The 13,926-nt window shown below is 40.9% G+C and overlaps 1 protein-coding gene across 1 annotated transcript; it reads right to left on the bottom strand.

Annotated features, from left to right (window-relative positions):
* Nucleotides 1-44: 44 nt before the first annotated feature.
* ttc21b (tetratricopeptide repeat domain 21B) lies at nucleotides 45-10,160 on the bottom strand. The gene is made up of 29 exons (XM_074695401.1): nucleotides 10,022-10,160; nucleotides 9,526-9,655; nucleotides 9,319-9,429; nucleotides 9,035-9,201; nucleotides 8,776-8,898; nucleotides 8,493-8,650; nucleotides 7,853-7,937; nucleotides 7,642-7,740; nucleotides 7,342-7,534; nucleotides 7,167-7,264; nucleotides 6,855-7,055; nucleotides 6,619-6,748; nucleotides 6,380-6,537; nucleotides 5,938-6,162; nucleotides 5,617-5,855; nucleotides 5,155-5,227; nucleotides 3,455-3,565; nucleotides 3,237-3,375; nucleotides 2,978-3,084; nucleotides 2,705-2,893; nucleotides 2,401-2,511; nucleotides 2,236-2,317; nucleotides 2,001-2,154; nucleotides 1,759-1,920; nucleotides 1,342-1,537; nucleotides 870-1,094; nucleotides 618-738; nucleotides 456-523; nucleotides 45-367 (listed from the first exon to the last, which is right to left on the bottom strand). Exons 1-29 carry the CDS (start codon nucleotides 10,043-10,045, stop codon nucleotides 290-292), a joined length of 3,957 nt encoding a protein of 1,318 aa, XP_074551502.1. The 5' UTR covers nucleotides 10,046-10,160; the 3' UTR covers nucleotides 45-289.
* Between the last annotated feature and the right edge of the window lie 3,766 nt (nucleotides 10,161-13,926).

Below are 13,926 nucleotides of genomic sequence, written 5' to 3' on the forward strand. Positions count from 1 at the left end.
TGTGTGGTGATTACACGGAGGGATACTGATGATGCAAACTGTCTATAAAGGACATGACTTCATCAAAACATTTCAATAAAGAGAGGAAAGAAGAGTGGGATGGAAAACCCAACGTATAGTATCCAAATAATTTTATTTTTCAAAATATCAATATAACTACTTATATACTTAAAAAAAACTAACATCACAATATGTTAAATGAGATTTTCCCACAGAAAAAAAGAAGCAAACAATAAAAAGTAAGTAATCATGGAATAGGAATATCTTTCTGCATGTTTCAGCTTCAGCTCTAAGATCTCAGAGCAGCCCGAGCTTTGTCCAGTATGTCCTTTCTCATTCTTGGATAATTTGGGTGAGCAGCCAAAACCTGTGGATGGAGCAAAACAAAGATGATTTCACAAGATTTAAAAAAAAGATCTTATTTCTCAAGCTGTCAGCATCCGCAGGTGTCTCACCTTATGACACACATCAATGGCATCTACATGCCGCTTTGCTTTTAAATAGTTGAAAGCCAGCTTGTACCCTGAGGAAAAAGGATGCAACTGTTAGCAATTTAATTCTGTTAACCCACATTGAAGTTATAAATAGATGTGGACATGTGATTCTGTTTGATGTACCAATAGTTGGGTTGGTCCGATTTCCATATTTCCAAGCCATTTCATAGTTGAACGCTGCATCACGGAAAGCCTGCTCCTTTTCCATTATGTAGCCCTGATATTCATAAGCTTTACAGCATGACTGCAAAAAAGGGACACAAAGTCATGAGTGTATCAAAGTATCAAACCAGAGGAGAAAAAGGTTTTGTTTGACTTGGATTTCTCTGTATGAACCACACATTACTCAGGCAGTGACAGTATTTCCAGGCCCACCTTGTTATGGTTGAGGCATCTTTTTAAGAGGTCCCCAGCCATGTCATACTTCCCCGAATGGATGTAGATGTCTGCCAAGAGCAGCCAGCTCTTCTCGAACTCGTCAGCATCGACAATGCTCCAGTTCATCTTAGCTATGCGTTTCAGCTGGTTCCTGGCTCGGGGAGTTTGATTCAGCACCATAAAAGCTGTCGCCATGGCCAAGAGTGCTGGAACGTGGTCTTTCTGAAATCACCCAGAGAACCTTGGTTGGACAAGATGGATCTCACACACCTCACCTGCTACACCAATTTAGTTGTTTAAAAGAAATACCTGAATGTAATAGTTAAGCCAGATATATTGTAATGTTGAGTTAAACCGAAATGAATGACTGACAGATTGAACCTGAAATAACGTGAAGCTCCAGTTGGGGGTGTGTTTACACAGGACAGCATGTAATGTAAGTCATGTGTACCATCTGGAGTTTACTTACCTCATTGTTTGCGATCTCTGTGAACACACTGAGGGCTTTCTCTACATTCGCCTTCTGCTTAGTAGCCAGAAAGCAGTAGTTCTCCAAAATGCGGAGCTGTACATGTCCACCTGGCGTCTGAGGTTTTATCTCCTTCAGCAGCTTCTCGGCTGTTCTCACAGCGAGCTGCTCAGACTCCTGCTTCTCTGTGGAGTTTCTAAAGAGACACAAAGTTGAGGATTAGAGTTTGAAACATGGCAGGAAAACTGTTGGACAGCATGAACGCTCCTAAAAATCCAAAAATTGGGAGCTCCCCCTGCTGACAGGTAGAAGTATAGGTACTACATCTCCCTGTTAACAGATGGGATATGGATCAAACTACTTTATGCTTTTTCAAATGTCAACTTTAAGTATTTTTATGCACATTATGGTTCTCACCCAATTTCCCCATCCAAAGTCTCAAACACTTCCCCTCCTATGGTTTCATTGTCCGGGTTCAGGTAGATTTCAATCATGTTATAAACGGCATTTTCACCCCAATCGTTGTCTTTTCGTGCTTTGTTGAAGTGTCCCAGAGCTTCATTGGGCTGCCCAGTATACCTGAAAAGAAAACACACCTCTAGTGGCATACTTAGGAACAGGGCTGTCGATTTTCAGAGGCAATAGTTCAAATGGTTCACCAAAGATGAAGTCCTTTGCAGTAGTTGAACCCTGGGTCAAACTTCCTTGTCCTGGAAGAATGCTTTTCCGCCATGTCAATAAACCTTGGAACTTCTTCCAACTTCCCAGCTCTCCTCAATAAGTCAATAAGACGTGACAGAGTAATGTAATTGTCTGAAAGCAACACAAGGAAGTTATAAATAACATTCATAGTAAAAAATGTATTATTCATGTGTATAAGGAGTTTTGATGAACCTGGCTTGCGCTCCAGAAGTTGTTGAAAGTGGAAAACTGCCTGGTCATATTCCTGCTTTCTGAACATAATGTCAGCCATCATCTGCAAACAAGTGCATGTAAGAAATCTATACCACAAAAACAAGCTCAAAGTAGAATCAGTTACAGAGGGGGAAAAGAACAAACCAAAGTTGCGTCTTCGTTATACTGATCGCTCTTCAAAATGAAGCTGCATTGCTCCTGGCATGCATCAGCCTCGTCTAGAGTGAGGTACAAGCGAGCCAACTCCAGCATCACCTAGTACAGAGACAACACTTATATAAATTCATGTGACAACATCCTTCAGAGAATTACGTCTGACTTCTAAACTATCAACAACTTGGATCACAAATTTTTACAAAACACAAGCACAAGACTCGTAAAGATGCCAGTGCCTGTTATCCACAGCTGCAGTGAGCACACAGGACGTTTTTGATTCGGCTGCACTGACCTTGCGATCAGTCTCACAATACACAAGAGCTTCTTTGTAGAATTTGACTGCTCTCTCATAGCCCCTCTGACTCGTGTAGTGTTTAGCTATCTCAGCGCAGATCTCTGCAGCAAGCTGCTTCTGCACGGGGATGGCGTCGGGCTGCTCCAACTGAACCCGCTTCAGCACCTTGGCCTGCACATCCCGGGCCTATACATGGCAAAACACAAGCTCAGAGGAAAACAAAATAAAGAAAGCTTCCGCCTTTTAAAAAGTGGTCAGAGTGTAACTCACTTTTTGTAATGTGAGTAAAGCATCCTCATTTTTGTCCACCTTATTTTGGACCTTTGCCAACAGAACCAGATAACGGCAATCATCAGAGAGAGCCGGCAGTTCATTCGCTGTTGAGAAAAAAATGCAGTTAGAAACAAAACCAAAATATAAACAAATAAAAACAGAGACATGTTTGTCTAAATGACTGGGCAAAATCACCATGACTCAATCCTCTTATTTATTTCCCTCTAGTTGTTTAACGTCAGAGGTTGTGACGTACCTGGTTCATGAGCCAAAGCCTCCAGCAGGACTCTCTCACAGCGCTCGTATTGCTTCATCTTCATAAGCAGCTCAGCCAGGTCGTACCGCAGGAAGTTCTGCTGCTCCGTCTTCAGAGCAGCTTCGTAATAATTTATGGCCTGTGTGACAGCAGTGTCAACATTAGAGTTTTCTGTGTGCGGGTTTTTGTTTAGCCTACAATGATAGTGCGACACAAACCATGGCGTAGTTGTGAGTCTTGACGAGGGCTTTCCCGATCTTGCTGGCTAAAGCTCCATCTTTGGGGTTTTTCTTTAGAGCGTGCTCATAAACCTCAATGGCTTTCTCTGGCTGAGGATAAAAACACATCACATGGTTAGTCATCTCATTACATGCTGTTGGTTTGAAACTTTATTAAGTATTTAGGAGGCCTTGTGCAGCTGATCATTCACAAAATGTCAAAGTTGCTGAATAGCGTATAATTTGTAACGGTTGAGTCGGTTCCCTGCCCTCACAACCAGAATATGTGCAAACATGCCTGATCTTTGGAGGCTCTGTCCGTCTCTCATCACATCCTGCAGGCTACCTGAGTCACAGAAAACCAACTCTGTCATTGAACAAACTGTGCCTCTCTTAAGTAAGCAGTGTCACCCATTGCTCCACTCATCTCTGCTGCCTGGATTTATGAGGGAAGGCTACAACCAGTCGACTCATGGTGAATGCTATCCTCTTGTGTTTTTATGTTATCTTATCCGCCTAAGTTTGGCAATAAAATCTCTAAAATTCATTTACTATATAAGAGAAAAACAGATGGCTTCTCTCTTCTAAAATACTGTTTTTGTTGTCAACAAAACATGTAGGCAATCAAGTTTGTTAAACATTTAGTCAAAGGTGGAGTATTTTCTAATGATCACCTCTGGAGCAAAATCCACCGAATCATTCTTGATGATACGATGCTTCTTTTAGTACTCTAAGCATAGCCGTGTTATCAGCATGCTGCTGCAGACTTTACAACAGGCTCCTCTCCCTCTTTTCCCTTGGTGCACTTAACCCCATAATGTTTCATCTTTTCCTCTCCTGATTTGAGACGTCAACACAAACTACTAATCCAAGGGTTTCCAGGGAACACAGGAATCAAACCCAAGGCCAAATCACAAAGACAAACATTTCTAACTCAGCCAAAAGGCGAGGTAAACTGCTTACGCAAGTGCGGGTGCCGACATCTTTCATAGCACTCATTTAGAGATCCTTACAGTGTCTCATAATAAGAGGTTGGTACATCCTGTGTTTAGACACAGGATGTACCCGTGTTTAGACACTGGTAGATATGTTCCCAGCCCCTGAGTAGTTGTCTTTTTACAGCCTGGCATTCTATACTTTTTTAGTGTTTTAAAAAATATTTTACAGCAAACCGACCATTTATGGTGGAGTTATATACACATATGGTGAAAACAGCCCTATCTCACAATGATAAAGAATCCTTTAATAAAAAATCCTGGATCCAGACAGTGACCTGGATCACCTCCAAAATTAAATCACTTCTTCCTTATCCCATTTTGAACATTTCCTGAAAATTTCATCTAGATCATCTAGGTCTGTTACTTTTTGAGTCATGTTGTTCACAGACAAACTAACAGACAAACTCTCATAAAAACATAACCTCATTGGCGGAGGTAACTATTGTTAATACAATGGTTTCATCATACTGCAATACAAAGGCTGAAGGAGAAGCCGTGTGTTCCTTTAATCAAAGTAAGACCAGGGTGATGGACTTCATTAAAGCCAAGCGGAAGGGAGGAAGAGAGAAGTTTACACATTGGGGTTTAACTGTACTGACAACATTTTTAAAAGTCTCTCTTAACATAAAACTGGTGTTGTATTACACAGAATAATGAGGGAATGTAATCTGAATGCATGGATAAATCCCAGCTAAGACTCACTTCTTGAATGTTAATGTAGGCATCTCCTAGTAACAGGTATGTATGAGGGCTTGGCAGCTTCTCCACCATTTCTCTGGAGGAAAGAAAGATATCACATCACATATAGAGAACTCCATTATACACATACAGTACATCTCTGCTGGTCGCAGGTAAAGTCATGCTTTACTGCGTCTCAGCTGTTGCATCAGAAAAGTGTAGTCTAGAGGCAGTGGGGGCACATTTCCGTTTTACAGCATAAATGGCTTCAGTTAAATTATTATTGGATTTACTTTTGGTTTGTGGTCTTTTAAATCCTACAGCCCCGCTGGATGAAATTACCAAATATCCCAAGGTCATGTATTGAATTAAGTTTCAGCCATTTCTGTTCAATCAAACATTTACAAAAGGTTTCAGATGGAGTGGTTGTGTTATTTTGCCCTCAAATCACCTTTTTATTCATCTGGATCCAGATTTACTGCTCACCTGTAACAGCTTGCGTACAGACGTTTCTCCTTCCTGTGGTTCAGATATATGTCTCCCATTTTCTCCTTGGCTTGAATGTAGTAAGGCTGCTCGGGGGTAATGTTTCTGAGCATGCCCAGTGCCAGCTCTGTGTCGCCGCGCAGCAGGGCCAAGTCTGCGTTGGCAATCGTGACACGTAGCTCCTCAGGGGTCCCAGAGAACTCATTGATGGCATCCTGCATCACCTTGGCTGCTTCATGCTGAAATATCACACACATTTATATGTTTGGACAACATATTTCAACCCTGAGGAAAGTACAAGAATAAAAATATATCTCCTACCTGTTCCCCATTGAGCCAAAGTGCCTCAGCTAACTCCAAGAAAACAGAGACACAGTCAGCGGGACTCAGCTCGATCTTCTTGGTCTTGGACTTGTACGAGGAACCAGCTCTGCGGACGCCTGGAAGACTCATAGCCATCTGCAATGTCTGAATAGCCTCCTTTAGCTCTCCCGTTTTCTTCTGGGCCTGAGCTTTGATCAGGTGGTACAAAGGATGATCTCGAATCTGGAACGGACAGGAAGTCATACCCGTTATAATCATGCAAGCCCTGCTGCCAAAGCTCATAATATTCATTTAATGTAGATGTTTTTACAAACGCTGTAGGTGTTGTTGTTTGTATGAGTTCATGCATTTGTGTGTATAAATATATATTAAGTAACAGAGGCTGCAGATGTGCATGCTCTGTGCATCAAGTATCCCGTTATGTCATATAAACTCTGACCCCGAAGCTGTGGCTGAGGCAGAGCTCAAGAGACTGGGAGCACAACGTGAAGTTCCCCTGCTGCAGATGAATCAGTGCCATCAGCAGATGAGCATCTGCATGGGCAGGACACTGGTCCAGACAGTGCTGCAGGCTGCTCTGAGCAGCATCAATTTCACCTGAAGAAACACAGAAGCAAAAGAAGTTAAAAAAGCATTGGCACAAAAGAAATCAATAAATTCTCAAAGTGCAGTGCTCACCAGACAGATATCGGACTTTGGCCAGAAGAAAGACTCCCTGAGGGAGACCTGGCACAATCTTGACCACAGTGTCCAACAGAGTCGCACAGTGCTGGAGCATTGGGGCAGGAGGGAGACCCTGTGCTGGAGGCTAGAGTAGCAAAATAGGCATTATGAGTGTAAAATAAATACAGAACTGGTTATTTAAGGGCGTCAATAGAGATCATTTAAGGACTAGCGGTGATCCTCAGTCATACCGTAGCAGGACACAGAGCTAGATACTCTTTTACAATCTCCAAGAGGAAATCAGGGTTCAGCTTCTCAAAGTACTCGACTCCCAAAGGCAAACCCTGCAGCGTGGACAAGTGTGTCTCCACAGCATCATTCAACAGGTTTTTCACCTCCTCCTGGGGCCGACGCTTCTTCACTGCCAGAACAGCACGCAAGTACAGGAGCTCCTGAGAAGATGTGGGTAAATGGAAAAGGCAAACTTATAAGAGGAAAGACAAGTAGAAAAAAAAAGTTTATGAAGGAGAAAATAGGGCAGAAAATATGAAGCTGGGAGTCACCCCTGATTTTCCAATCGATTGTTGAATCTCTCTCAGACATTCCAACCGTTCTTCTGCGTCGTCCAGATGGCCCTCCAACAGCTGGCAACGAATTATACCTGAGTCACAAATACACATTCTTTAGGGGAAAAAAACAGCAACAGTGGAAAACAGATTGATGATTGTAGCAGCTTACCAGTCATTGCACAGACACTTGTTTCATCCAGAGTCATCGCCGTCCTGTACCACTTCATAGCGTCCTTGATTCTGCCGTGCAGGACGGACTGGTATCCCAGCTCTGTGGCTAAATCTGAGTCTCCTGACGCCATAGAGAAGGCTCTCTCAACCATCCGAAAAGTCTGCTCAATCACTTTCTCATTTCGACCACACTACATCGAAAGAAAAACAAGAATGTCATCTTGTACACCAAACATAAGACACGTCAGATTAAAAAGAGTTCATTGAGAATTTGGAAGGATAACGCAAACTGTCTTACAACACGGGTGAAGGCGAGGGACATCCTGTAGAAAAGCTCTGGGTTGCGTGGTTCAACAATCTCCAAGCCACTGATCAGGTTTGAAAGCTGCTTTACTGCCTGTCAAGGGGTCATAAAAAAAGTTCCTGTAAATGGATCTGCACTTTGCCACATTTCATTATAAATACTCATTTTTGGATTTGCATCTGAAAGTGTGAAGTGGGAGTGTTACCTCATCGATATCACCTTCACGACATAAAGAATTTAGAGCCAGCATCTGCAGGGCCTCAAGGTTATTTTTATCCTTCTGTAAAAGCCTGAAAGGTGATACAAGTAAGTGACAGTATTGAATGAAGTCCAGCTCCTGCGTTTTACAAACTCTGATTTCTTAGACTGACACTAATAAATGCTGCGTTGAATTCTTTGACAAATGTGGGAATGTGATGGCTACCAAAGGATCTACAGTCTACTCTGAGCTGCTTCCTTCTCAATAAAGCATGAAAACAGTTTGAAACTTGGAGCAACTTAAGCAATCACTCTTCCATTGTGTTCAGCAACAATGAAGCAGCATATACCGAAGATTGTGTTTGACTTCTGCACATCCCTCAAAGACCTTTTCATGCTGTCTGTCTGACTCTGGCCTTACGCCAAAAGGGTGAGCACAAACAATGGCTTAATCAGTATGCACTGGTGTTGAGACAGCATGCTTGTGTTTGTTGCACTTGAATGCTGAGCAGTTCTTAAAGGCTGACTGTGTCTTTTTCCTACATCCCTTGTGGTGATTTAAAATATATTTTTGGATTTGTGATGTCACTTGGGATCTGATCAAGTGTATAATTAAAGGGGAATTTCCTAACCATGAAGTGAGTTACCTGTGTGCTGCGTCAATGGTTTGCTCCCACTCCTGAAGGCTGAGCAACAGCTTCATCTTCTTGTTTAAGGCCGGCAAGAACCCAGGGAAACTAACAACAACCTGTTTGACCACCTCCAATGCTCCAGAGTAGTTCTGACGATATTCATAATATTGTGCCTAAAACAGATCCATAAATATTTTAAATGTTAGGAGGAAAAAACAGAAATAAAGTATAATATCATGGCTCTTAAAGTTGAGGTTAAAGAGGACTGAACAATACACATTTATAAACCACATCTCACCTTTCCCATGAGGGCAAAAACATCTGCTTTTTCTTTAAGTGCCTCATCAAAGTATTTCCCAGCTTTTCTAGCATAGGCGTCTTTCCCAGATGTTACATCTATCCAGGCTTTCAGGATGGTCCCCTGAAAAACAAGTGGCACTCCATCAATAGACACAAAGAAGCCAGAATGCTCTTTGTGTCATTCAGCACTTCAGGATATTGCATAAAAACAATTTCACTGCATTTCTCCAGTACGTAACAGAAATTTTGAATCTCACCTCTCGAGAACCTTTGGAGATTTTGATCATTCTTTCTGTGTATTCTCTCGCTTTGTCATTTCGACCCAGGAACCAGAGGAACATCCCTGCATGGTACAGACTCTTGGGCGAAGCACTTTTACGATCTTCTTTGATCTTAGCCTCGAGTTCCTGGATGACATTCTTGTCTGTGAATACAATTTTTTTTAATTAAAGTTACTTCAAAGTATGTTTCTGGTCATTTTAAAGATTGTGCACAGAAAAAAAAAGAAGAAAAAAAAAAGAAAGTGTAAGCACAGACTTACCTGGGTTAGTCTTTTTCTTCTCAGCATGAACAAGAGCCATTAACGTGCAGAGAGACACATCTCTACTGTCTCTAACTGCGTCCAGCTCCAGTGAGGCTTCCTGGATTTCATCTGCAGTGAAACAGCGAATAAGGACAGGTAGGGCATTTGTGACAGATGTAATTAGACAATTTAATATTTTTTAATATATATGTTTTATTACTTCACCTTGCATAAGATTTCCATACGCATGGTAAAAACTATAGATGGGGTCACTGCTGAATTTCCTCTGGGCAGCTGCTGCAGTGTTTACAGCATGGCTGAAGTACTTTTCAAAGCAGTAGTATCTTATTAACGCCTGTGGAGAAAAAAAGAAGAAAGGGGGTTTGTACTGGAGCAAAGTGGGTTATACTTGAGAAAGGCAGGATGACGTGAACAAAAAGTAGCATTGCACTTTAAGTGGCTTGTTAGTTATCAGTTGGCATCATTATCATTTTTAGCTAAATGCTTGCGTTGTTATTATAACTACGCCATTGAAAGTTTCTGCCGCGGTAAAAACTATTTTTTGAGTATCTTGGCGTATCACGCAATTGAAAGGCCAAATTACAACTTAACTGCATGAGTTGTTTGCCAATTAAAAAGAAAAAAAAAAACAGGTAACCCTCTGGGTAGCTTTTATGTTAAACCAGTTGCTCGGTACAAACATTTAACCGTGACGTCTTACCAGCGCTGTCTCTTCGTCCTCCATCTTTACACTTGAACGTTAGCTGATGTAAAAATAAAAACCGATTCACCAGATCTGCAATACACTTATTACAAAAATATTAATGCGTCTTTCCTTCTGCTATCGCCATATTGGATCTTCATAGCGTCACTCGGTAACATGGTAACGTCTGCGTCCGCGGGTAAATTTGACCCCAATGTTTTCCGTTCAGGCACTACTTCCTGTCCAGCTTTGCTTACAATCCTTTTTATGAAAAGCACTTAAAATAAAAATCATACAGAAATAGTTTATTATGTGTTTTAAAGCATCAATATTTTAGTTAAATATTTTTTCTGGGGCGAATATGAATTAACACTTAGGTATTTAAACTGGCTGGTGAGCCTGACAGACTATACACAGGGAGAAGGAACGCCGTTTTTCCAACATCTTTGTTTTACAGTCGAGCTAGTTACGCCTTTTTGACTCGAGGGGGCGCAATCGTCCTTTAATGTAATGAATGCTTACAGTCCCACAATCACTGCACCACGACTGTAGCTACCATTAAGACTAATTATCTTAATATAAATATTATTCCACCAGTACACCTCCAAGGGGGACACATCTATTTTTTTCAGCTCAAGAATCTACGATACACGTGTATAGCTTATAGCCTATCTGTGAGTTTAAAAAAGCCAAAATGAGTTTTGAAATGTGCCGTAGTTCTGTAACATTAAATGTCTATTGTATTTGAAACAACTTGACATATTGCGTGATAAAGTTAAAACTGTTTTGAATTTATGGAAATGATTGAGGAAGCCACGTGACTTAGACTGCTCTCACAAAGGTTGTGCTGATGTGGTCAGCAGACTCTCTGTTGGGCTGTAGTCTGCTTGCCAGATCTACACAATTTATAATAAAAAGTTATGACAGATATTGGATCTAACTTTTGTAATTGTGGAATATTAATTGTTTTTGCGCATCCAAACAAGTAAGTTTGCAGAAGTCAGCTGACACATATTTACGCAGTCTTCCAAGCCCAGTGGAAACATATTTCCACGCAGCCAGTGGTAATTGGGAGCCCAGTGTTATGCAACACCATGCATCGACTGTTAGGTATGAACTCCTGATGTCTACTGAGTTGAGCCCATGTCAGGAGCAGCCAGGGTCCAGCATGGGTCCAGCTGTTCCAAGAGAGACCTTTCCATGACTTGTCAAATACTGTTTAGCACTAACCCTGGCACATAATCATTACTCTCTGCAGCCCACATCAATGGAAGAGTAAATCAGGCTGGTATTGAGCTCTGAGCATGTGCAGCTTTGGTAAATGCCTGTCACACAGTTTAGCTAACAGCTGTGTGAACCCATATTTCCAGGGGGTGTATTAGCAGAACAAATACAATATATAAATGATACTGTACACCTTGTATTAATATATATATATATATATATATATATATATATATATATATATATATATATATATATATATATATATATATATATATATATATATATATTTTAAAAACCATCATATTGAGTATGTTGTATTTTCAATAATATTAATTCAGTGCTGCTGATGATAAAGGTGTTGTACTTAGCAAAGAGCAATAAATACTGCATGTGTTGTTGCACTTACAAAGGATGCATTTGAAAACCTATTAGAGGAAAGACTGTGGAATATGCTTCCCCTGGGACATGCTACTATAGCATTCTAATGGCTATACCCATTGTGGTTTGTACAGGCCATTATTGATCAAAGAGCCATGCCCAATAACACAAGCAGCTCACTTGCCAATGAACACTTTCATTTCTTTTTCCATATGAGTTGCGATAAAAGGGCTTGAAATATGAATGCACTCAAAGCCCTGTAAAAACACTTCAAAATACACAAAGTTGCATTGTGGGTTAAGATTTTTTTTTTTTTTGCTCTGTATTATCTGTAACTGTTGTTGTAAGTTAGAAAGTAGAAAGAGTGGAAGTTGACTGCAAAGTGTGGTGTTTGTTTTTTGTGTGTTGTTGTGAGTTGTTACAGGAGTAGTTTACTTTGGGTAGTGTGCGTGTGTGTGTGTTAGAGAGAGATGTAGTGGTTGAGATAAAATGAGAAAGTGTGTGTCAGTCTGTGTGCCTGTCTATCAGCACATTGGGAAGGTAGGAGTGGTACTCACCACTACCTAATCTAATGGGATTTTCCTCCCATCTATCTAGAGCAAATAAAATTACAGAGCTGTTATGGGTAGCGTTCTCAGATTTCTCTCTAAATTGTTTTCCAGCCTGCCTCCTCATGCATGCCAGTGGCGAGATCCCAAGCCAAATAGACATCCTTTCACATTTAACATGTTCACGTATTGCTGCTCGGCTTGTGAGACTCCTGGGGTGGGGACGCCAGACCAACTTCCGACCTTCCACCCTAATGCAGTTTAACAAAGGAGCTTGATGTCATGCTGCTAAGCAACCAGGAAGGAGAATCTGCAGAATCATTCTTGATTAACTGGTCATTAAAACAGCAAACTGTATCTCACCTGTTGCAGACAGTGGAGCTGGATGGGCTTTAAAGGATAATACTGCTTTAATCTTAACAGAATGAGAATCCACACAATATTTGTAAATTCTCAGTGTAATGAGAGACAGAAAAAGCATGTGAGCCATGAAGCACTGTGAGTGGGTGTGGTGCAAAGTGATAATCACATCATCGTAGTGAGGTAGAAAAGCAGGAATAATCTGCACTTGGCTTCTTGTTTACTGCCCTCAAGATTCAGAAGCCACAAAAGGTAAAAGGGATGTTGGATTCTAACGAATATTCAACTGTTATTAATAATTAATAAAATGTTCCAACCACTTAAGATGTGGACAGTTTCCGGCAGGAGCCACAAAGCGCACTCAGTAACTAGATTCTAGCTTCTTGCACAAAGGATTATAAAAAATGCTGTTGGCTGAACTGAGATTAGGAACCTGTGCAAGTTTAATCATTTGAGACTTCAGTGACTTGAATATTTTGAGGATTTGCTGTGTTCGTTCCTGTCAATTAAGATGATTTGCTTGAAGTCCATCATTCATAAGTGCTTCCAGGATCCCAAGAGATTTCTGAGATCAATAGAAGTTGAAGCATTTACATTTTGAGTGCACACCAAATGGACACTGATAAGTCCAATGTTTTACAGGTTCTGAAATGACACTAATGCTGCCTGTGGTCTGGAAGCTATAAGTGATATACCAGTCATCCAGCTTATAACTGTTAAAGCTGATGCTTAATGACTCTGAATGGGGTTAGCACTTTGGATCCACTTTTTTCGCAATTAAACCCCTGCAATCAGCTGAAAGCTAATGTGGCAGTCCGATGATTAGTCATCGGTTTCAATGGAATACGATCATCAATTCCAGACAGCTGGATACGAATGACATCAGTCTGACAAACAATAATCATTAAAGTTTGGAAAAAAAGCAGGAATCAACACCCTCGTATTCCGATTAATAAATAAATGGTGCATAATGAAAATCTCAATTGCATATTAGCTTTAAAAAGTTTTGAACTACAAGAGTTGACTGTAAAAAAAAACAAACAAACAACAACAACAAAAAAAACATACAGATTCACTGCAGAAAAACAAAACTATAAACAATAAAAGAAGAGTGAGACGGTGGAGATTTACCCTTGGAGAAGTTTGGGACTTGAGGTTTGGGGTGCAAAAGAACAATTCATAGTAAAAAAAACCCCGATGTGTTAAGGGTGGGGTGTGTGACAATGCACAGGTTTCTCACTTTGTGAGATGCAGGAGGAACCACGGCTGGAAACAAGCAATGCATTTAACCAGTTCCCTGAGAAAGGTTATCACACAGAGGAAGCTGGGCGAGTGTGACATCCTGAAGACCAAGCACCCCCTTCCAGGACTTCAGCATCAGAGGGGCCTTTTTGAAATAGTTTCAAGTTA

Source organism: Halichoeres trimaculatus, unplaced genomic scaffold (genome assembly GCF_033239565.1).
Source record: "Halichoeres trimaculatus isolate MK-OKI-2021-1 unplaced genomic scaffold, fHalTri1.1 fHalTri1_scaffold_19, whole genome shotgun sequence".
NCBI lineage: Eukaryota > Metazoa > Chordata > Actinopteri > Labriformes > Labridae > Halichoeres > Halichoeres trimaculatus.